The 23,169-nt window shown below is 41.0% G+C and overlaps 1 protein-coding gene across 1 annotated transcript; it reads right to left on the bottom strand.

Annotated features, from left to right (window-relative positions):
* Positions 1-1,980: 1,980 nt before the first annotated feature.
* LOC133366437 (olfactory receptor 14C36-like) lies at positions 1,981-2,439 on the bottom strand. Its single transcript, XM_061589516.1, has one exon. It carries the CDS (start codon positions 2,437-2,439, stop codon positions 1,981-1,983), a length of 459 nt encoding a protein of 152 aa, XP_061445500.1.
* Between the last annotated feature and the right edge of the window lie 20,730 nt (positions 2,440-23,169).

The raw sequence follows: 23,169 nt of genomic DNA, 5'->3' as shown, positions 1-23,169 counted from the left end.
TTGTTGCAGCAAAAGGAGATTTGTCAGATTGATCGGCTTTGGACAACTTCTGGGTGAGCTATAACTCTTCTCTGTTATTCACGAAATTAACAGCTTATCTCTGTTTCTGTCGCAAAAAGCTGTCCTGGAAGTGCATTCTAAAGATATAAACAGAAGAGGGATTTCTATTCCTGATTTCTATTCCGAGGAATATTATATTGTCTGGGACTATTCTCTTTTTGGTCTATTTTATTTTGACGAATCTGCTTCTTCACGACGCCACTAACTGTTTTGATGCTGGGAACTACATTTGTTTTGCATTCTTGAACATAGAGAGATAAGGCAGGCTGCTCTGTTTATACTGTGATGTCATCAAGCCTGGAATATTAACCCAATTGTTGCTGAAATAAGAAGTGGTTCTTCTTTATTTTTGTTTTGCTTTGTTTTCGTGGTTTTAAAAATGGCAATCAAGAAAGTGGCTGAGAATCTGGAAGTAACTATGTTTCAGAAAATAATGGATGAGATTGAGATAACGAAACAAACCCTGCGACAGGGTAGTAAGGAGCTGAAAATTGAACTGAGCAAAATGACGCAGGAGCTTAAAGAAATAGGGGATCCTGTGAGAGAGGAGAATGAGATCAGAGATGAGAAAAGAAAAAATAAAGGGAAGATACAAGCCCTGGAGATTGGAACAAATGTGGAATTGGAAAAAGATCTGGAGTTTATGGATTTTAGAAATAAAATCTACTGTTTGGAATTTAACGTTATCTCTGAAGAAATTAATGAAGATATTAGAGATAAAGTTATCAATGGCTTGGATAATCTTCTGGACTGGAATGATGTGATGGAGCTTGATATAGAGAAAATCTATGGAATTAACTGCAGCCATGTGACAATGGAAAAACTCTTAAGAGATGAGCCAGTGTATTTTGTAAAAAAGAAGAACACAGATATGACTTTACAACAGTATTTCAGCAACTTATTCAGAATGGATGGCAAGAAAATATTTGGGATAGAGGAAATTCCCATCAGACTCTTATTATATGACTATGGCTACAACAGCAAGATTATTATGGAATACTGATAATGGAAGATTGGACACTGAAATTATTGGACTTAACAGGACTATTGAAGATGGAAGATGGAACTAATAGGGATAATGGAATAATGGCTATTGAAATTATTGGACCTAACAGATTCTGATGAGATGGATTAATCGAAATGTTTATTTGGACTATGGTTATGACAATAAGATTATTATAATTATTAACGAGATGGATTAATTGACATGTTTATTTGGAGAAAAATTGATAGATATATTTCTTAAAGAATTGAAACCTCTCTTTGACTTTTTGTGGAAAGAATAAAGTAATGTTTATGAGATTTGATGATTAATTAAGATAACTACTGGAGGAAAGTGATTTTATAATATGATTTAAGAGACAGGATTGTTATATATTGTAGACCTATAACTGATTTGATATGTGACAAATGGGAAGTCAACATTTTATTTTTTTGTTTAATCATTTTTGTTTTGTTTTGTTTTTTGTCTTTGAATGTTTTATGATTTTGTTTTCTATGTTTTATGAAAATTTGAATAAAAATTATTGTAAAAAAAAAAAGAGAAGACATGATTCATTAGGAAAGACAATAATGCTGGGAAAAACAGAAAGGAGTAGAAAAGGGGGAAGACCAAACAAGAGATGGATTGCTTCCATAAAGGAAGCCACAGACCTGAACTTACAAGATCTGAACAGGGTGGTTCACGATAGATGCTATTGGAGGTTGCTGATTCATAGGGTCACCATAACTCATAATCAACTTGAAGGCACATAACAACAATCACAGGGTTATCAATGAACATGAGTCATTGTCTTCTTGGTTGGATACTTCCAGTAAAGTAGCTTCCTCAGAGCAGCTTTGACATCTTTATTCCTCATGCTGTAGATTATTGGGTTCATCACTGGAGGAGCCACAGAATATATCGCAGCAAGCACCTGATCAAGATTGTATGAAGAGTTGGAAGGTTGGCATGAGATAAGTAAAAAGAATAGTACCAACCAAGAGAGAGACAACAATGAGGTGAGGAATGCAAGTAGAGAAGGCCTTTTGCCTGTTTGCCATGGAGGGCATTCTCAACACTGCAGTAAAGATCTGCACATAGGACATGACAATGAATACAAAGCAGCCAAACCCTAAGGCAGAACTAAAGAGAAGAGCCCAAACATCACTGGAGTATGAATCAGAGCAGGAGATCTTCATTAAGTGTGGGATTTCACAAAAGAACTGATTAATGACATTGGAGCAGAAAGGCATTGAAAAAATGGTACCAGTGTGCAAAGCAGCATTAAGAAAACCTGCCATCCATGCCCCACCTGTCAGCTGAATGCACCTTCCCCACTTCATCACAGATGTATAGTGCAGTGGGTGGCAGATGGCCACATATCGGTCATAGGCCATGACAGTAAGGAGGAACATATTTGATGACAGGAAAAAAACAAAGAAAACCATTTGTGTGACACATTCAGAATAAGAAATCCATGTTGAGTTCATTAGGGCACTGGCCATTGACTTAGGAATAATGACGGAGGTGGATCCAAGGTCCACAATTGATAAGTTGACAAGAAAGAAATACATTGGTGTCTGAAGGTGGGTGTTGAGGACTATTAGAATGATGATGAGAAGATTTCCCAGAAGGATAGCCAGATACATTGCTGAGAAGACTGCAAACTGTAAAAGCTGAAACTCTCGTTGGTCACAGAATCCCAGAAGCAGGAAATATTTGATGATAGTTATATTAGACATTACACTGTAAATATCTTCCTCAGGCTCAGAGGTAACTTTTCTCTCCATCATGCTCAAGATTTCACACAAATTGTTGATCATCAGAACCCAGAAATCATAACCTATATCATGGGAACACTATCATTTATCTTCATAAATTTCAAAATATATTGCCAAAACATTCAATATTGCATTTTTCAAATGTGTGTTCTTGCCACAAAAAGCAGCAACAGGTCAGGAACTGACAAATTTTGTCATAAGGCATTTGCTAAAATAAGGAGATACTGCCAGAAGTGTACACCAGTATCTTTCATTTGTAGTGAAAACCAAAGATCCCTTCTAGGGTAACATAATTTTTAAAAGAAATCCATCACATCCAGTAGCCACTAGCAAGGCTATGTGGGTGGGCTATGTTGCCCTCCTGACTTCCCAACATGATGCATCGCTGCTGGTTACTGAGTGGGAGGGGAGAGGGCAAGGCAGGAGGAAGGTGAGCAGGGTGCAGGCACAGTGGCAGAACCAATGGGATGGTCCCAAAGCTGTGCCAACACCCTGACAAACTTTCATTTCAACTTGAATGTTCTACTCTGGCAGACTAGAATGGATACATTTTGCTCCCTTCCAAAATGTTTCAGAGCGGAAACAAGTAAGGGCCATCCTTAGTTCAACATAATTCTTCAAAATAATAACATACTTTCCCTTCCTCTACCTTTACTGTCTTTTTCATCCTACACTCCTCTACCTTATGTGAATAGTAAAGACTACGTTCAAAGGCAGTATACATCTGATAACCAGATCATGTCAACAGGAGATTGCATGCAAAGTCCCCTTTTGCAGCTGTCTGCCTAGCAGGGATGGGAAAGAAATTGGATTCAGTCTGCTTGCCATATATACCTCATTCACACTTTCCAAAACAATAAGCAAACTGAAACACAGCCTTCCTTTAAAATTCACACTTCTCCAAATTTTGCACCACAATTCTCCAGCCAAGTAATGTGTAAAAAAATACTAACATCGTGCACTAGGCTCAATTGTCCATATACATGTATATAAGTAGTAAAAATAGCAGGTAAAATGCATATTTGGGGAAATTGCTTTGCCAAATATGTTTCTGTTTGGCAAAACTGCATTAATGTGTGTATAGTGGGAGAAATTCGCACTTAAATACCAGTAAATTTTAATGAAGATCTTTTTTTAGAAGAAACCCCACAAACTGAGGTGGAAATGTGAAGCACTAAAGATTGGAAAAATGAGAAACAGAGAGAAACCAAAACTGATAGATTTGTCCATCCCTCCTGCCTAATAACAGACAACACAGTGTTAAACTACGTGGATTGTGGATCAAGCAAACAATAGCAAATTGTAGGGTCTTTCTCCCTGCTCTAGTTATAAAGACCAAATCTGCAATTCTATTTAATCAATAATTGCAGAGTTTTAAGATCAACCTTAACCAGACTACTTTAATTTAAACCCTAATTCTCCTGATTAACTCTGATGTAGATGGCAGATATGAGACCATAGCCAGAATCCCACTAAATTAGTTGTGCTCCAGTTCTACTAAACTCATTGGGCCAAGTTAGTTATGACTAACTGTAGCCCTGTTGCTCTCAGAGGGACTTAAGCACAATTAACTTTAGATGGATCAGGACCCTCAACCATAATTATCTAGCTTCAAGTCACAAATTGTATACTTTCTCCCACTCTCTCTGCATACATACATTGCAAAGGAATTTGCATATCTATTTTCATCGTAAAAAAACAAGGTGAAAAACATTCATAACAAGAATCCTTGCCGCAAGGAAGGACAAACTATCAGATAGGCGGAAATCTGATTGATAAACTATTCTTACTGGATTTCTCTGATATCACTAGTTGGGGTAAGCTTTTTTAGCGTTTCTGTTCAGGGTTCTGGCCCCTAAGTGTGTGGGATGTAGGGTTGGTAAGAGCTCCCTCTAATCCTTTTGCTTCAGAAGGCTTTCTTGTGGCCTTCCTATGTTGTGATTTTGCTTTCTTATATTGTTTGCTGATTGATTTGTGGCATTTTATTGTACTCTGCTGTATATTTCATGGTAATATGCAGTTCACTGCTTGGAGGAGGGGGTCATAGAATCATAGAATAATAGAGATGGAAGGGGCCTATAAGGCCATCAAGTCCAACCCCCTGATCAATGCAGGAATCCAAGTTACAGCATACTCGAGGATGGCTGTCCAGCTGCCTCTTGAATGCCTCCAGTGTTGGAGAGCCCTCCACCTCCCTCAGTAATTGGTTCCATTGTCATACTGCTCTAACAGTTTGGAAGTTTTTCCTGATGTCCAGCCAAACTCTGGTTTCCTGTAATTTGAGCCTATTGTTCTATGCCCTGCACTCTGGAATGATCGAGAAGTGATCCTGGCCCTCTGCTGTGTGACAACCTTTCAAGTATTTGAAGAGTGCTATCATATCTCCCCTCAATTTTCTCTTCTCAATATGCCCAGTTCTTTCAGTCTCTCCTCATAGGACTTTATTTCTAGTCCCCTGATCATCCTTGTTGCCCTCCTCTGAACCTGTGCAGGTTTGTCTGCATCCTTCTTAAGGTGCAGATGATTTAGCTGAAAAGTGGCAAATAAACAAGTAATCATAATAAAAAGAGCATCTCCTAATTTACAGAGCTTTTGGATCATTAAAAAAGTTCACACTGTTCGATGGCTCAATCTCCTTACCATGACTGCATCAGTTTAAGTCCTAATTCTTCTGCTTACCTGAGATACGAGTTAGCTGTGCCCAAGTCCCATCAAAAGCAATGAGCTAACTTATCAGTGCTCCAAAACCCCATTACTTTCAATGAGACTGAAGTGCAAGTCATTTTAGCTGGAACAGGTCCATTGCTTGTAGTCTACCGGAAAATAGGATAGTTTGTCTGAGTGAAGTTTGTATTCCCCACTAATATTACTCTTACACATCTGCTGAAAAATAGCACCAAATGAATAAAAATATTTTAATTAACTATGATATTAGAAAAATATTTAAAAAGGAATAATGGGAAAAGGAGGAATAAGAATACAAATAGGGGAGATTAGGGGGAAAGGGATCAAAAAAGTGAATTATAATTAAACAGATAGACTGAAAAAGAGACAAATAGTAATGAAAAGAAATAAATGGGTGACCCCCCAAAAAATAAGAAATAGGATGAGAATTTCCACAGATGTAGATTCACAAAGTGCAGCTAAATACCGTATTTCTCTTTAAACGTCTTCCTCTGGTTGGTGGAAATGCTCCTTCAAACCTTCTCTTGGCACGCTGATGCCTGGTTATCTTGATTGGTTTGCTTGTTTGTCCATCTGCTATTGTCTTCTTTCACTCGTGAATGGGATAGTAAAGAAGATTAATAGTCTTACATCTCTTGATTCCTTTTTGTCATCCACAGTGAGTCCCCTACTTCTTTGGCCAAGGCTGAAGATAGATGGCATATGAACCCATCGCTCTATATGTATATAAGCTGAGTGTCTGGTTAATTTCAAGCAGCACTTCGATGTGATAGGGAGTTGTTATGGAAAGGAGTATCTAGCTTTTGTGGATGTCCAGAGATTAACTCCCTGTAGCCCTGTACATCTCAGTTTCAAAGGTCCAGAGGCAAATAGTATGTATTTTTCTTCTTATTTTTTACTTTGACAGACTTTCAGAGCCTGCACTACTTCTACACTCCATTTCATGCAATCCAATATTCTATTTGTTCCAGATTATAGAAGATCCCTATGGGCTGAGCAAATGATGTGGTTTCCTGTCACGTGAACGCTCCTCCATCTAGATGTAACCAAAGTGGCATGGAAAGAAGCCACAAAACGGTTCCCAAACAGCCTTGGTACATATAGATGTACTTCCTTTTTCCATGACATTTCAAAATCCAAAGTTAAGCCCACATAACTCTCAGCCTCTGTGGGGAGAGATGCCCAGGCTCAGCACTGGATGTCTAAGCAAGAAAGGTAAGGGGAAGCACAGCTTACTGACACTTCCTGTCCCCCAAATGTTTGTACAACATATGAATTTATACTGAAGAAATATCAGGCATGGAAACTAGCAAAGGGCATAGCACAAAGTTTGTGCTGTTTGTAGATAGAAGCTGTAGGAAGAGAGCTGAGGAGCAACTGCAAAGTAGGAATCATCACAAATTGGTGGTCGCTGGTCAGAGCAAGTTAAGGATCTGTTTCAAAAGCACTTCAGCTATAAGGTTTAAGTGGTTTCTTGGGGAAATGAAAGAATCCATGTTCATGAGAACATGAGAAGAGCCCTGCTGGATTAGGTCAATGGCCCGTTTAGTTCAGCATCCTGTTTTCACAGTGGCCAGCCAAATACCCATGGGAAGCCTGTAAGTAGAACCTGCTCTGGATGCAGTTACACTTTCACTGAAGGAGCTTGTGCATAACTTGGGGTACTTCTGGATCCATGACTTTTGCATGAGGCACAAGTGGCCTCAATGGTGTAGAAGGCATTCATTAACTTCAGCCTGCATCCCAGCTATACCCCTATCCGGATAGGGATGTCCTAAATTGATGTCTATGCTGTTAATCTTTAGGTTAGATTACTGCAGTGTGTTTTACACGGGGCTGACTTTGAAAACAGTTTGGGAACTGCACCTCGTGCAGATTTCAGAAGACAGATTGCTGACCTGGGCGAGATAGTCTGAGCATGTAACACTAACACTGGCACAACTGCCCTGACTACCAGTTAGTTCCTAGGCTCAATTCAAAGGCCTATTTGAAAGGGTTACTTTGACCTATACATTTTTATGCATCTCAAAACCCCAGTAACTCAAGGACTGTCTCTCCCCACATGAACCAACCCAAACAATGTATTCAGCACCTGAGGCCCCCTGTGTGCCCTCTCTGAGGAAGATGTGAAGGGTGACGACAGTAGTGTAGTGGCAAATTTAGAAGGTCAGGGTCCCTTCATGATAGTGACAGCCACACCCCCTCACAGCCATACCCCTTCCAAGGCTATAGAAAGATCTGGCCAGGTTTGAATACTGCTTTCTGCTTCTCTATCCTTGTTAATGTCTTCTCCCACAACAGACATCCCTAGGAGCTAATTGGTATGAAAGGGGAGTGTGCTAGCTACAGAGGAGAGTCTTCTCAGTGGCTGGCTCATCTCCTTTTTCTCTACTTGGCTCCAATCAGCAGGAAAGAAAAGGAAGCATGTTAGAAGGCTATTTTCAGTGTCCAGCACACTCCCTTTTCATGCTGATTGATTCATAGGATGCTGTAGGCATAGGGACCCTGCTGGGGACTGGTACCCAAAAGGTAAGGGGTCTAAGACCCCATACCCAAGACCCTGGACAGCTAAACCCCTGGAGGTGACATAAGAATGGGCCTTTTCAGTCATGGATCCCCTCTTGTGAAATGCTCTCCCTGAGAAGCATGCCTGGCACCACCACAATTAGCTTTTAGGCGCCAAGGAAAACTATTTTTATTTACCCAGGCCTTTGGTCCTTAGTTAGAGAGCACTAGTTATGTCTGCTGCCTCTTTTTTATGCACTTTCTTTTAAGTGGGGTGGATAAGATTTGTTCCTTTTGTATATATTCTTGGATAAGAACCTTAGGTCTTGTATTATTTGGTTTTAACTTTTTTGTTATTTCTAGTTTTATTATGTTTATTATTTGATTATTTTTATTATGTAAGTCACTTTGAGACACACTGATGTAAAAAGCAACACAATAACAATAACCATCTGAGTGCAACAGTGCTCTCCCCACCTCTGATCCCCAGCAATTGGTGTTCAGAGACATACTGCCTCCAACAGAAAACAGATGGCAGAAAATAGCCATTATGGCTAGTAGTCGTAGATAGTCTGATCCTCTTTTAAAATCATCCAGGATAGTGGCCATTACTACCTCTTGTGGAAACAAATTCCATAGTTTAACTGTGCACTATATGAAGAAGTATTTTCTTTTGTCCACCCTTCATCTTCCAACATTCAGTTGTCCCCATGTTCTAGCATTATGAGAAGGGGAGAAAAATGTCACTATTCCTTTTTGCACACCGTACATTAATTATATATATCATGTCACCTGTAAATGTTATATGCTGTAAGAGATCTTGACATTCCACTGCACAGACTATTTAATAGGCTGCTTTTCTCATGTTCGAAATCTGTATGTAACCTACACAGTGAGACTCCAGTATATCTGGAAGCCAAGGCTGAATCTCTCTGCCTCCCCCTGCTTTTTTTAATACTTAAACCATTAGAAAACCTTATTTACCTAGCATGTTAAACCCAACCAGAATAAATCTACCTATAGATCCAAGAGGGAGCTAAGCTACTAGTAAACTGTTCCATAGTCTTGGGGCAGACACCATTGTAAGATCTTAACACTTACCTTGCTGGTTCATACCACAGCTTTATCTTGTCTGTCTGCAGATATAGCCTTCCAGATACCTCTGGTGTCCTCATGACCATGCTTGCCATAGTTCTAGAAGCTCCTTCCTAGGTTACAGGGAATTGTGGTAGCTGCCATGAGTTGACTTCTGGCTGCCGGGCAACATGACACTATGCCTCAACAAAGGCTTATAGCAGCCTGAGCCACCTTTGTAGATAACTGATGTATAGATCCACAATAAGCAACTTAGGGTAAGATTTGTTTCACTAACAGGCAAAAAAACCCTTGCGTTTTAAGCATGTACCTATAGCCAACAGATATTTCTATCAAACTTTAAAAAGCAGGGAAATTACACAGTTATAGTGAATGCACCAGGGGAGCAGGAGACCTAACCTAACCTCCTCTCTGAGATATTGTACTGCCCTACAAATGTGTCAAAATGCAAACACCATTTGGGTTGGTCTTTCACAGTCCAATCCACTTCCTGTAGTTTGGAAGAATTTGGTAACATGTGGTGAGTGGTGGCAACACCTGCAATTAGCCCAAATAACAGAAACAAGACCTGTGCTGTGCTGTGCTGATCTTGTTTCAAATTTGCACCCAAATTTAAGCGAAAGCTGTCAAAGGCCACATTGACACCAGACCTTTATTTCACTTTAGACACTCATGGCTTCCACCAAAGAAACCTGGGAAGTGTAGTTGGTGAAGGGTGCTGAGGGTTGCTAGGAGAGGCCCTATTCCCCTCACAGAGCTATAATCTCCAGAAGAGGGGCTGACTGTTAAACCACTCTGGCCGCTGGAGCTCTGCCAGGGGAATAGGAGTCTCCTAACAATTCTCAGCATCCTTCACAAACTACAATTCCCAGGCTTGTTTAGACATCACTGTCTAAAGTGAAATAAATGTCTGGCCTGAGTGTGGCCACCTGATCAGCTAAGCAGCCGAGTCTGGATTTTTAGAACACTGACAGTTGATGCTTACTGAGCATGTCTGATGTTCAATGTTTATGTCAATCATTGTGACATAAAGACATCAGGTGTGGGGTGGGTGGGTGTGGTGTAGGGATAGAAAGATCTGTCAATTTTGGTTCTCTCAGATTCTCTTTTTTCCAATCTTAAGTTTATCTCTCCACATTTCTGCAGTAATTTGCATTTTTTTGTAAAAAGTCCTCATGAAAATTCCCCAGCATTTTACTGAGACTTTCTCCTAATAAACATAATTTTGTAAGCAGTTTTGACCAATGTACACATTTTTGCAAGCAATTTCTTGTCATATAATGCATTTTTGTATGTTATCTTCACTTATATATTCATTTTTATGCACACTTTCCCTCAGCATATGCATTTCTGTAAGCATTGTTTGATTGGCAAAATGCATTGCAAAATTCAAATAAGTACAAATTTCAAGGGATGGCTGTGTTTCAGTTCTCATATTGTTTCAGAAAGGGCGAATTTAATAGATTCAGCTTTAAATGTGAACGGAATTGAATTTCCCACTCATCCCTAGTGTGGTGGATGGGGAATGGCCGCATGGAACAAATTGTGACCCATGTTGGGCCTAACTAGGCTGTGGGCCATTGTCCTACACCACAAACTAATGACAATTCACTGCAGGCTGCTTTTGGCTTCCTCACAGGTGCAGTATTTCACTGTCTGCATCATACAACACTGAGTTATCCTCCCTCCTTGGTGTCAAGTCATTGGTAATAGGAAAACATTCTACCCTCCTTGTTACCTGGGAATTGTAGTAGGCAGTGCTGGATGAGCAGCGACTCTACTCAGACTTGGGGGGAGGGGGGTTCCAAGTGTTCCAAAGCACAATGACAAACTTATTCTCTTTTCTTCCAAAGTTCAGAAATTTAAGGTAAAAACGGATGACCACTTATTGCATGACCACAATTTCATGTCTGAATTTTTTGTTTGTTTGTTTTACATCTATATCCTACCCTGCCATGTAATTCCATTTAATTTCATATTTGAATTGAACACCCACCATTAAATAGGACTATATCAACAATAAAAACCTATTTAAACAACATCAAGTCTAAAACAGATACAAACTGGGATAAAAATCTCTAGTTAAAAGAAATGGACTTTCGGATGAGATGGTACCTACAGTAGGTCCTCTCCTGCAGAGCACAATAATCATTTGGGGTCATAGATAAGGGGCAGTAGCTGCTGGTGCTATGTTGCTTTCCTGGCTTCCCAATAGTGTGGGTCACTGCCGCTTAGCAAGCGGGGAAGCACAGGGAATTTGGCACTCACTGGTGCACAGTGGCAGCCCCAGTCCGAAGCGGCTGCCACTGTGCAGCACACCATACCAGGCTCCCTGCCCCTCACACCTCCTCCTCTCCCTTTTGGTAAGTAGCAGTAACCCCAGTGTTGGCAAGATGGGAGAGCAATGCAGCCCCATCCACATCACCCCAACAGCCATTACTTATAAGGTGTGAGGCAATATTATATGTACCTGGTCTCAAACCGTATATGGCTTTGCACACCTTGAATCTAGCCTGGTAGCTAGTTGGCTGCCAGGGCAATTCTTTCAGCAGCTGTATATCATGATGGTCATATTCTACTCCACTGAGCAGTTGAGCCACTAGTTGCAACTTCCAGGCCAAGTATGGGGCAGCCCCACATAGAGAGCATTGCAGTAATCCAATATGAAAGTTATTATTAATCATATGTAATTATTAATGTAATTGAACAATTATATTACACACCAGTCATTCTAACACAAGTACACTATGTTTAGGGCAGTGTGATTCCACACAGGTATGAAAAGCACAAGATACAGTATAGTTTCCTGAAGATCTCAGCTTACACATGTCATAGATTTGAGAAGGGTTCAAATCACTGGGTGATCCTGGGCCAGTCACCAACTCTCAGCCTAACATATCTCACAGGGCCATTGTAAAGATAAAAATGGGGGTGGGGAAGGCATGGATGTCATCTTGAACTCCTTGGAGGAAACGTGGAGTATGAATTTATTATTTATTTATTAAATTTATATTCCCCCCCTTCCTCCCAGTAGGAGAAATATAGTAAATAAATATGCAAAACACCTTCTGGCCCTTGTGTTTGAGAAAATATGCTTGAAAGTGTGTCAGCAAGGCTCGATGAAGTGTTAGAAGCTGGTGGAGTTGCTGAATAAGATTTTCAAGTTCAGAGGATAGGGCTACACTGCCCTGCAGGGCCATTGCCTCCCCACGTGCCTAGCATAGTAAATTATGCAAACTAAAAGGACTGATCACATGTTCATAATTTGTATCAAGAAGTTGCATAACTTCATATTCTTAGAGGAGAATAGTGTTTGTTTGCTGTTCTTCATGCAGACTGGAGCACGTACAGCACAGTTAATGTGAATATATTCCCAACATTATAGGTGGTATTTAGTGCTAGTCCTACTCAGAATAGACCCATTAAAGTTATTAAACATGACTAACTTAGGTTCATTAATGACAATAGGTCTACTCTGAGTAAGACTTAGTTGACTGCAAGCATGAAAAATTAGTTAGAGATGCTCCAGTAGTTTTTTTTAATGCAGATGTTGTAGACAAAATTATTGCTTCCTTGTAAGGATATTTGAAACAGCAGTGTATGTAGTGTTGCTATCTGATCCCATGGCATGATTTGAAGGCACATAGAATCACAGGACAGTAGCATTGGAAGGGGCCTACAAGGCTCAATGCAGGAATCCAACTTAAAGCATACCTGACATAGTAACACATGCCATCTTGAAACTAGAAACTAGACAATGTCATTCTGAACCAAAACAAACCAGTGATTTGTGTAGATGAAGGTTGGCATAAATAAAACATACAGATACTACCAACATTTCTCCCCAAAACCAGCAACCAAAGCCTTCAAAACAAAAATCTGGAATGAAAAATATGAGCTGGAATTCCTGAAGAGAGCTTTGTTGTTGTTGTTGCTGTTATGTGCCTTCAAGTCAATTACGACTTATGGCGACCCTATGAATTAGCGACCTCCAATAGCATCTGTCATGAATCACCCTGTTCAGACCTTGTAAGTTCATTCAAGTTCAAAAAAAAAGTTTCATTAACTGAAACATATTAAACATTGGGAATATCTGTAATTTTGTTATTTGATTAAAATGATATTGCTCAAATGTGCTCCTTATGAAACTATCACTCTGGTGAAGCTAAGTTGGTGTGAGTCTGGTCAGTGCCTGGATGAATGACCACCTGGGAACTGCATGTATGCTACCTTGGATTCTATTATAGAAGGTGGAATATAAATAATATAAATAAACAAACAGATCTATGTAGTGACCAACCAAATTTTATCCAGAATAGTACAAGTGATATCAATGGTAGAACACAAAATGATGTGGCTTGTGACTTGGGTAGTCTGCCTTTGCATTGTAACCCCCAGCTGTCATAGGTGAACAATGGTAGTTGGATTGTTACAAAAATACAATCTTGATGATCAGCTCTTGAAATTCTTTGTGATGTTAATTTACTTCAAAGTTCTCTATCCTCATGGGGAAGACTATGAACTCATTACAATTTTACCAGTGTAATTAATTCCATGGAGAAGCAAAGTTTAGAAGCCACAATTAGTTTCTAATTCACTAAATCTTTAACGGCAAAAACTTGGAAGTAAAACTGCCAGACTTCACTAGTATCATTTGAGTCCAAACCAGCCTATGTCTAAATCAGACATTATACTAATCACTTTAAGTGGATTTGCCACTAGAGATAGGAGTAAGCATTTCTCCTAGTATTGGTCCAAAGATTGAATTACTACAGAACTTTGTCTGCTACCCCTCCGTGGCACAGAGTGGTAAGCGGCGGTAACGCAGCCGAAGCTCTGCTCACGGCCGGAGTTCGATTCCAATGGAAGGAGGAAGTCAAATCTCCTGTAAAAGGGGTCAAGGTCCACTCAGCCTTCCATCCATCCGTGGTCAGTAAAATGAGTACCCGGCCTATGCTGGGGGGTAAAGAAAGGCCGGGGAAGGAACTGGCAATCCCACCCCATATATACGGTCTGCCTAGTAAACGTCACAAGACGTCACCCTAAGAGTCAGAAAAGACTCGCACTATAAGTGTGGGGACACCTCTACCTTTTGTCTGCTACAGCAGGCAAATACTTTGTTATGGAGGCCTAACAGGGAGAATAAAACAAGGCTAATTTTGTAGGGGGGGGATGTTCAGAGAGAGGGGGTCCCATGGTGGATAGAAGGGTTGCTCCAGCAAGGGAGGTGGGAGAGCAGGAGCAGCCCTGAGCTCCTACTGGGAGAAAGGGCAGGATATGAATCTAATAAATAAATTACCTTCCTTTCATCTGTGTAAACTGGGAGCTAACACAGCACAGGGTTGAATACTTTTGCAAGCAACATGTTTACTTTTTTGTTTCTTACAAACATTTCCCAATATAAAACAAATGTCACCTTACAATAATTGATTTTGAGTTTCGGTGCTTCAAAATAAGATATCATACAGAACAACATTACAATGTACCATTTGTAATTCAGTAATATGAGAGCATTGGTCAGGGAACTGCAGGGGCAGCTCTAAAGGACAGCAAGGTTGGGCCCTAGCCGAGGGCCCTGTGGTCCAGAGGGGCCCCTAAAGGGTCCCTCTTTAGGGTGGGGGAGTAGCACTCCCTTTCCACAATACGAGGCAGAGTCGCTGCCGCAGATAGCATTGCCCGCCTGTTCCCTCGCTCTGCCTATCTTTCTGTCTTGTGTTTTGCGGCTGCATGTGCACCGCTGCCCTTAACTTAACCTCAGTTTCATCATTTTAGCTTCTAGTGATAGTTTTGGTTTAATTTGTTCTAACATCCAATTATTCATCTATTTTGCAAAGCTCTCCTCCAACACATTTCAAATGAGTTGATTTTCCTTTTACCCGCTTTGTCACTGTCCAACTTTCACGCCTATACATGGAGATTGGGAATACCATGGTCTGAATGATCCTGACTTTAGTGTTCAGTGATACATCTTTGCATTTGAGGACCTTTTCTAGTTGTCTCATAGCTGCCCTCCCCAGTCCTAGCCTTCTTCTGATTTCTTGACTATTGTCTCCATTTTGGTTAATGGCTGTGCCAAGGTATTGATAATCCTTGACAAGTTCAATGTCCTCGTCATCAACTTTAAAGTTACATAAATCTTCTATTGTCATTACTTTAGTCTTCTTGATATTCAGCTGTAGTCCTGCTTTTGTGCTTTCCTCTTTCATTTTCATCAGCATTCATTTCAAATCATTACTGGTTTCTGCTAAGAGTATGGTATCTTCTGCGTATCTTAAATTATTTATATTTCTCTCTTCAGTTTTCACACCTCCTTCATCTTGGTCCAGTCCTGCTTTCCGTATGATATGTTTTGTGTATAGATTAAACAAGTAGGGTGATAAAATACACCCGTCTCACACCCTTTCCGATGGGGAACCAAAACGTTTCTCCATATTCTGTCCTTACAGTAGCCTCTTCTCTAGAGTATAGGTTGTGCATCAGAACACACAGAACACCAACAGACTACAGAACAGCATCCATAGACACTGGTATATTGTGCAGCACATCCCGGGATGTGTGGGAAAGCCCATGATTTCTTTCAAAAGAACAAAGAACCTAAAAGACATACTGGTTAGAAGTACTTTCAAAGAGAATCTGCAAAAGTTCAGGACAATAGCTGGCACAAAAGCCCCCATGGGACACCACCCCTGTGGCTACTGTGCCTACTGCAAGTACACACACAAGAGGAAAGGATTTACTAATCTTACTAACCAGGAGTATACCTTAAAACATTTTTCCACATGCAACACAACCAACGTCATATACATCATCCAATGCAGCTGTCCTAAATTGTACATAGGACAGACGAGCAGAATCCTTAAAAAATGAGTTGGTGAACATATAAGCAATATCAAAAACAGCACAGCAGGTCGAGCATTACGTCAGGTGTGGACATTTTCCGACAGATTTCAGTTTCTGGGCGGTAGAGAAGGTAAATGTGCATAACACACAGATTTTACTGAGGAGAGAGACGGCTTGGATCATAGAACTTAATACACAAATTCCTAATGGATTGAATGGAGAGCTGGAGTTTCTTCCTTTTTTATGAGTCTTACACTTTAGAGACGTTCCCTTGAAAGTTCCCTTGGACACAGCTGTAGCCTATTTCCCTGGCTGATAGCCTACAGGCAGCTGAATGCAGGTATTTAATCCTATGCTCATGATCAGAAATGCTACATGGACAATTCTTTACTACAAAGGATCTTTATCAAGAACATTTGAAACAATCAGCTAGAAGTTAATTTCTAAGTTACATCTAGTTCTTGGTATGTGAGTAATATGGTTGTTGTGTTTTTCCCATACCATGTGATTTTGAACCGTACGATAAAAACCAGAGATTTAATTACTGAATATATATTTGTATGTTTTAACTTTCAGTCCCTTGTCATGAAATTGTAAATTTCTGTGCATTTGTTAACCTGGTTTGTGTATCTTGGCTCAGTTACAAGGAATTATGGGAGTTACATCCTGGCAGGAGACAGGCCTCTGTGAGAGGAAAATGTTAAGTTTTGTTTCCAGCTGCAAGCAGTTGGGGAGACCTGAACAGAAATATTGTTTATCTCTGCTAATCACTGGGAGCCTGGTACTCAAGGTCTTGCAGGCCTGAGAAGGTTGAGATCAGAGATGGGGGGGGCTGCAAAGCACGAAAAAGTGAAGGAGCTTCAGGAAGAGGATTACATCAGAAAGCCCCTGGTTGGTTAATTCATCCTGGACCATTGGGTGCCTTTTTTCCTTAAGTATAGGGGTTGAGACCCATAGCCTTTGTTCCCCCTGGACATTCCTTTGAATGTTCCCCTGGGATTCCATCTTGATGGGTGGTTACCTAGGTGGGGTTCCACTGCTTCTTACCTGATGCTATTCTCTCTGAGGAGAGATGAGACTTACATCAACTACCTCTTAAGTAAGTAGACAGGCTAGATAGTTTGTTATTTTCTGTTGTGTGTAACTCTCTTATGTTATACCTGAACCCCTGGTTGGGTGTGTGGTTTTGAGGAATTGTATTGCTTCTATATATTAATGTGCACTTATATTTTTAATAAAGCTACTTCTTATTAACCTGGTGTGTTCATTGAGGTGGAAGTGGTTCGGAGGTTTCTGGACAAGGAGTGTCTGTTTGACTCTTGTCTATTTGAACCTTGGTTTACCTATTTCTGGGCTCTGAGTTCCCCTAGCTCAGAGTTGAACCAGTGAAGGGGTGTTGGCAGCCTATCTTCTACCTTACAAGGTTGGTTTTGGTTTGCACAGCCTTGGCAAGGGGAAATTGGTGATTGGGTTCCAGATCAATTGCCCAGAGGGTGGGAATTGGGTCTGAAGCATGCAAATCATGGCTCTTGGGGGCTAGATTTCATGACATGGTGGCAGCCATGGGATTCGTGACCATACTTACTCCTGGTGAGCACCTGTGTAATTAAGTGCATTGCAGCAAAAACTAATTAAGAGAGATTTCTGGCACAACCATTTGTTATTTTGGGTAGTTAAGGCCAGTGGCAGGATGTCGCAGAAGACTGTAACTAGATCCCAAACTGCTGGGGCAAATGGAGCCTCAGAGAATGAAGAAGCTGAGGACAGCATGCCACTTCTACAGCCAAAGCAGCTGGAAGGGGGTGCACCTGTCCAGCCGCCTATCCTGAGGTTCTGAGGTTTCTGGACAAGGAGTGTCTGGCTCTTGTCTATTTGAACCTTGGTTTACCTATTTCTGGGCTTTGAGTTCCCCTAGCTCAGAGTTGAACCAGTGAAGGGGTTTTGGCAGCCTATCTTCTACCTTGCAAGGTTGGTGTTGGTTTGCACAGCCTTGGCAAGGGGAATTTGGTGATTGGGTTCCAGATCAATTGCCCAAAGGGTGGGAATTGGGTCTGAAGCATGCAAATCGTGGCTCTTGGGGGCTAGATTTCATGACACCCCTGACGAAGGCCAAACCTGAGGTGGCCGAAACGCGTTGGGTTCATTTCCTTTTAATAAAACATTTGGACTACCTTCATAAATATTTTTCTTCTGCAGCTTGGGGATTACTCTCCCCCCTTTTTTCCTTCTGTGCATCAGAACAATCAGATGCTGTGGCACCCCCATTTCTTTTAAAGCATTCCATAGTCTTTCACGATCTACACAATCAAAGGCTTTGCTGTAATCTATAAAGCACAGGGTGATATCCTTCTGAAATTCCTTGGTCGGTTCCATTATCCAACATATGTTTGCGATATGATTTCTGGTACCTCTTCCCTTTCTAAACCCAGCTTGGACATCTGGCATTTCTGCCTCCATATATGATAAGAACCTTTGTTGTAGAATCTTGAGCATTACTTGCATGGGATATTAAGGCAATAGTTTGATAATTACTGCATTCCCTGGGGTCCCCTTTCTTTGGAATCTGTGGGCCATTGTTTAGTTTTCCATATTTGTTGACAGATTTTTGTCAAAATTTGGACAGATTCAGTCTCAGTTGCTTGTAGCAACTCTACTGATATGCCATCTGTTCCTGGTGATTTGTTTCTTCCAAGTATTTTAAGAGCAGCTTTCACCTAACTTTCTAAAAGTTCTGGTTCTTCATCATACGGTTTGTGAATGAATATGTCATCCTTGCATTTTTCTTATAGAGTTCTTCAGTATATTGCTTCCATCTTCCTTTTATTTCATCTTGGTTAGTCAGTGTGTTCCTTTGTTGATTATTCAGCATCCCTACCCTTGGCTTAAATTTCCCTTTAATTTCTCTAATCATTTGGAATAGGGCTCTTGTTCTGCCTCCAATCCCATTGCCATTTCCATCATTCTTCAACTTATAGAGGGTGACTGTCTGCAGCAGGGAGCCTTCTACACCTATGAAGGCTCTCCTTACAAAATCAGGATTCTAAAATATGCAGTGAGCCTATGTGAGCCAATCACCACTAGAGTGTGGTGTAGGGGCAGAGCTAGTGTGGGCATCCCCCAAACCCCTCTCTCATGTGTTTTCTGAACAAACACTGTGTTCAAAGTGGTTCACAGAATCAACAAGTTAAATGTTGCAATGGCTATGCTACAATGGTTATGGTAGGCTGCAATACAACACTGCCAGTTCAACAAATGATTTAAAATTCATTATTCATAGAGAAAAGGAACAAATGTTGAAGTGGCTTGAATCTTCTGGGAGGTACAAGGTCAAGATACTTACAGCATTGCAGTTACTCCAGGAAGAAGAAAGACTCAAAGGTGATAAAAAAATGATGATCTGCTAGGCAAGAAAGACAAAAGCTGATCAAGTCTAAATCAATTTAGTTTTGGCTTAGGTTAGGATTCTATCTATTTCCCTTTCTCGATTATTCTAACTTAATTCTTTTTTCTCTCTTTTTAAAATTAACTAAGAGCTTCTACTAGGGTGCTTACCATGACCACTGTTTCAGTAGTAAATCGCCATCTAAACTCAGTGATAAAATGATCCTGAATGAATGATCAGTACTCTAAGTTTATATATAGCAAAATGAGAAGATATCCACACAGCACACACCTGGATTCAAACACTGAATTATGTGTCTGAGTTGGAGCAGCTCCAAATTCAACTTAGTTGCCAATAGCCTGATTCATTCTTAGCTTTGGAATATTAAACTAAGATGGTCACATGGGACCCTCTATGTCAGCCCTTGAGGTTTTAAGCATCTGAGTGTGGAAAAGCCTGTTTTCCCTGTGATGTACATGGTTTCCTGCACACTTCAGGCACCACTATTTTCCTTCACACACACCCCCACAAGAATAGCATCTAAAGGTGGATTAAAATGACCATAGGATATATGGCAATTGAGAGAGACCCATTTGAATATTTGACTTAAACTAAGCCTTGGCCTATCAAGCTTAAGTACAGTGAATCAGTGGTGAAGAGGGGAAGGAGAGGCTAGGGATGGGGGTTAATTTAATTTAGTTCTCTTTTAAAGCCAAATCTATTAAATTTGCAGGTTCTGAAACAATATGAGAATCAAAACACAGCCATCCCTTGAACTTTGCATTTACCAAATGCTGCATTGCTTTTCTCCAACCAATCAATGCTTATAAAAATAGATATATTAGAGGAAAGTGTGCATAAAAATGAATATATGAGTGAAAATAACATTCAAACATGCATTATGTTAGGAGAAATTGGTTGCAAAAATGTGTACATTAATCAAAACTGCATACAAAAATGTGTTTATGAGGAGAGATAAGTACTATAATGATATATTTTCATGAGGGAAATCCACACATTTTTGCAGAAATATGAAGAACTGAATTTAAGATTGGAAGATTCTCATGAAAAATTAGAAACTGAAAGAACCGAAATTGACAGATTTTTCAGTCCCTGGGAGAGGCCTGCCTGCCCTGTAGGAGTGTTAGCAGCTGCTGTAGTTCAATGGGCCTTGATTGACCTGGTTCAAGACTTATGTCATTTAAACTACAGCAGGATTGAAAGAAATGTATTGATTGTTCAGTGTTGTTCATCTGATGGGGCAGCTGATGGGATGACACACCCAACCCATTTTGTGGTCCTGTCCCTTTTTCTGCTCTTTCAGAGGTGACAGCCATTTTGTGTTATGCTGCACTTCCATGGCAGGTGTCCTGTGTTATGTTGTACCCTTACAGCAGCCAATTCATGACTGGCACCCAAGGCACATGCTCAACATTCAAAATGTGCCTACTGGCCCAAAAAAGTTGTCGACCCCCTGGAACAACAAAGTTCAAGATACAGTTTCTCCTTATGCCCTGGTATGTGCAGTTTAGTTGCATGCTGTGTTACTAAAATACTCAGCGATTATTAGGGTTGCCAGGCTCAGGGTCTGAGAATGATTCTGTATCTTTAAGAGAAGAGAAAATTCAGCAAAGTACAGGTTTTCTTGCAACACTGAAATGGGAAAAACCACAAAGTGAAATTCTCCCTTCCCCCTGCACAACTTTAAAAGATACAGAAGACCTCTTGGGGAAGGAAGAGGAGAGGGGAGGAGTAAGGGAGAGGAGAGGGGAAGGAGAGAAAAGGCAGGTCTGATCATTTGCATGTTTATTGATTTTCAGTGGGATTTACTCCTACATAATCATGGTTAGGAAAAGTCAAAACTGACCATGGGGGAGGAGCAGGGGAAGGGGAGAGGAAAGGAGAAAGAGAGGGGAGCAGAAGGAAGGGGAGGGGGAAGGAGGGGATTGGAGAAGGAGGAGCAAAGGAAGGGGCACGGGAGGACAGGCTTGATCATTTATTTATTTATTTATTTGTTAAATTTTTATACCGCCCCACTAGCATAGCTCTCTGGGCGGTGTACAACAGAAAGTATATACAATAAAATCACATAAATCGGTACAAAAACATATATATAAAAATCCACAAATCTAAAACCAAATTGAACATATTAAACTAAAATGCCTGAGCGAAGAGAAAGGTTTTAACTTGGCGCTGAAAAGATAGCAATGTCGGCGCCAAGCGCACCTCAATGGGAAGACTATTCCACAATTCAGGGGCCACCACTGAGAAGGCCCTGGTTCTAGTAACCATCCTCCGAGCCTCTCTATAACTTGGAACTCGGAGGAGGGCCTTCGATGTTGAACGTAGTGTACGGGCAGGTTCATATCGGGAGAGGCGTTCCAGAAGGTATTGTGGTCCCGCACCATATAAGGCTTTATAGGTTAAAACCAACACTTTGAATCTGGCCCGGAAACATATAGGTAGCCAGTGCAAGTGGGCCAGAACATATGTTCGGACCGCCTGGTCCTCGTTATCAGCTTGGCCGCCGCATTTTGCACTAGCTGTAGTTTCTGGACCGTCTTCAAAGGCAGCCCTACGTAGAGCACATTGCAGTAATCCAATCGAGAGGTTACCAGAGCATGGACAACTGAGGTGAGGTCCTCCCTGCCCAGATAGGGATGTAGCTGGGCTACCAACCGAAGTTGGTAGAACGCATTCCATGCCACCGAGACTACTTGAGCCTCGAATGACAGGGAAGGATCTAAGAGTACTTCCAGACTATGAACCCGCTCCTTCAGGGGGAGTGTAACCCCATCCAGAACAGGGTGCATATCCACCATCTGATCAGAGAAATCACCCACCAACAGCATCTCAGTCTTGTCTGGATTCAGCCTCAGTTTATTAGCTCTCATCCAGTCCATTATCGCAGCCAGGCAATGGTTCAGCACATTGACAGCCTCACCTGAAGAAGTTGAAAAGGAGAAATAGAGCTGTGTGTCATCAGCGTACTGGTGGCAATGCACTCCAAAACTCCTGATGACCGCACTCATGCTTATTGAGTTCAATGGTTTTTAGGACCAATGTTTCAACTGTACTTCAAAACAGGCTTTTAAAGCTCTAACTACAGAAAAAAGCAAGAGACTTCCATGAGCCAAAGCCCTCTTCCATCCAGGACCTTGAACCTCTATTTGCTTCTCCAACTCTCCTACCTCAAAAGGCAGGATTGCTGAGAAAGAGTCCCAGCAGAGCAGCCTGATTGCGTTCTTGACTCCCGGCTCTATTGATTCTAGAAACTGTTGAAGTATCTTTGTGAGGATTTTTATTATAAGTATGCTCCTCCCATCATATGAATTTCAGAGACCTCAAAATAACTAGGTAGGGTTTCACCCTTTAAAAAAAACTACCTGCATTCCACTCCTGCAACTCTTCATCAAAATGGCTTCCAAAGAACCGTCTGCACACAAGAGCTCAAAAGTCTTGAATCTCCTTAAAGTAATAGGTCTAATTAAGTCATATGGGCTACATAGGCACATAGCTTATTGATTACAGGATGTCAAATCCTAAATCACAGAGCGTACAGAACACAAACAGCATCTAAAGCTGCATTTTCCCTTCAATCGTATACTGGGGCCAAGCAGAATTAACAGGGCACTTCAGGGGGGAGATTTTGAGTTTGAAGGGGAATTTTCTTACTTTATATGCTAAGATCTCCGTGGCGCAGAGTGGTAAGCAGCAGTAACGCAGCCAAAGCTCTGCTCACGGCCGGAGTTCGATTCCAATGGAAGGAGGAAGTTGAATCTCCGGTAAAAGGGGTCGAGGTCCACTCAGCCTTCTATCCATCCGTGGTCGGTAAAATG

This window comes from Rhineura floridana, chromosome 11, assembly GCF_030035675.1.
Source record: "Rhineura floridana isolate rRhiFlo1 chromosome 11, rRhiFlo1.hap2, whole genome shotgun sequence".
In the NCBI taxonomy this organism is placed as follows: domain Eukaryota; kingdom Metazoa; phylum Chordata; class Lepidosauria; order Squamata; family Rhineuridae; genus Rhineura; species Rhineura floridana.
The sequence above is the reverse complement of the archived record's forward strand: the minus strand, read 5'-3'. Positions and strand labels throughout refer to the sequence as shown.

Excerpts from the sequence above, each read along its gene's own strand:
- LOC133366437 (XM_061589516.1), bottom strand. The coding sequence starts at position 2,439 with ATGGCCTATGACCGATATGTGGCCATCTGCCACCCACTGCACTATACA.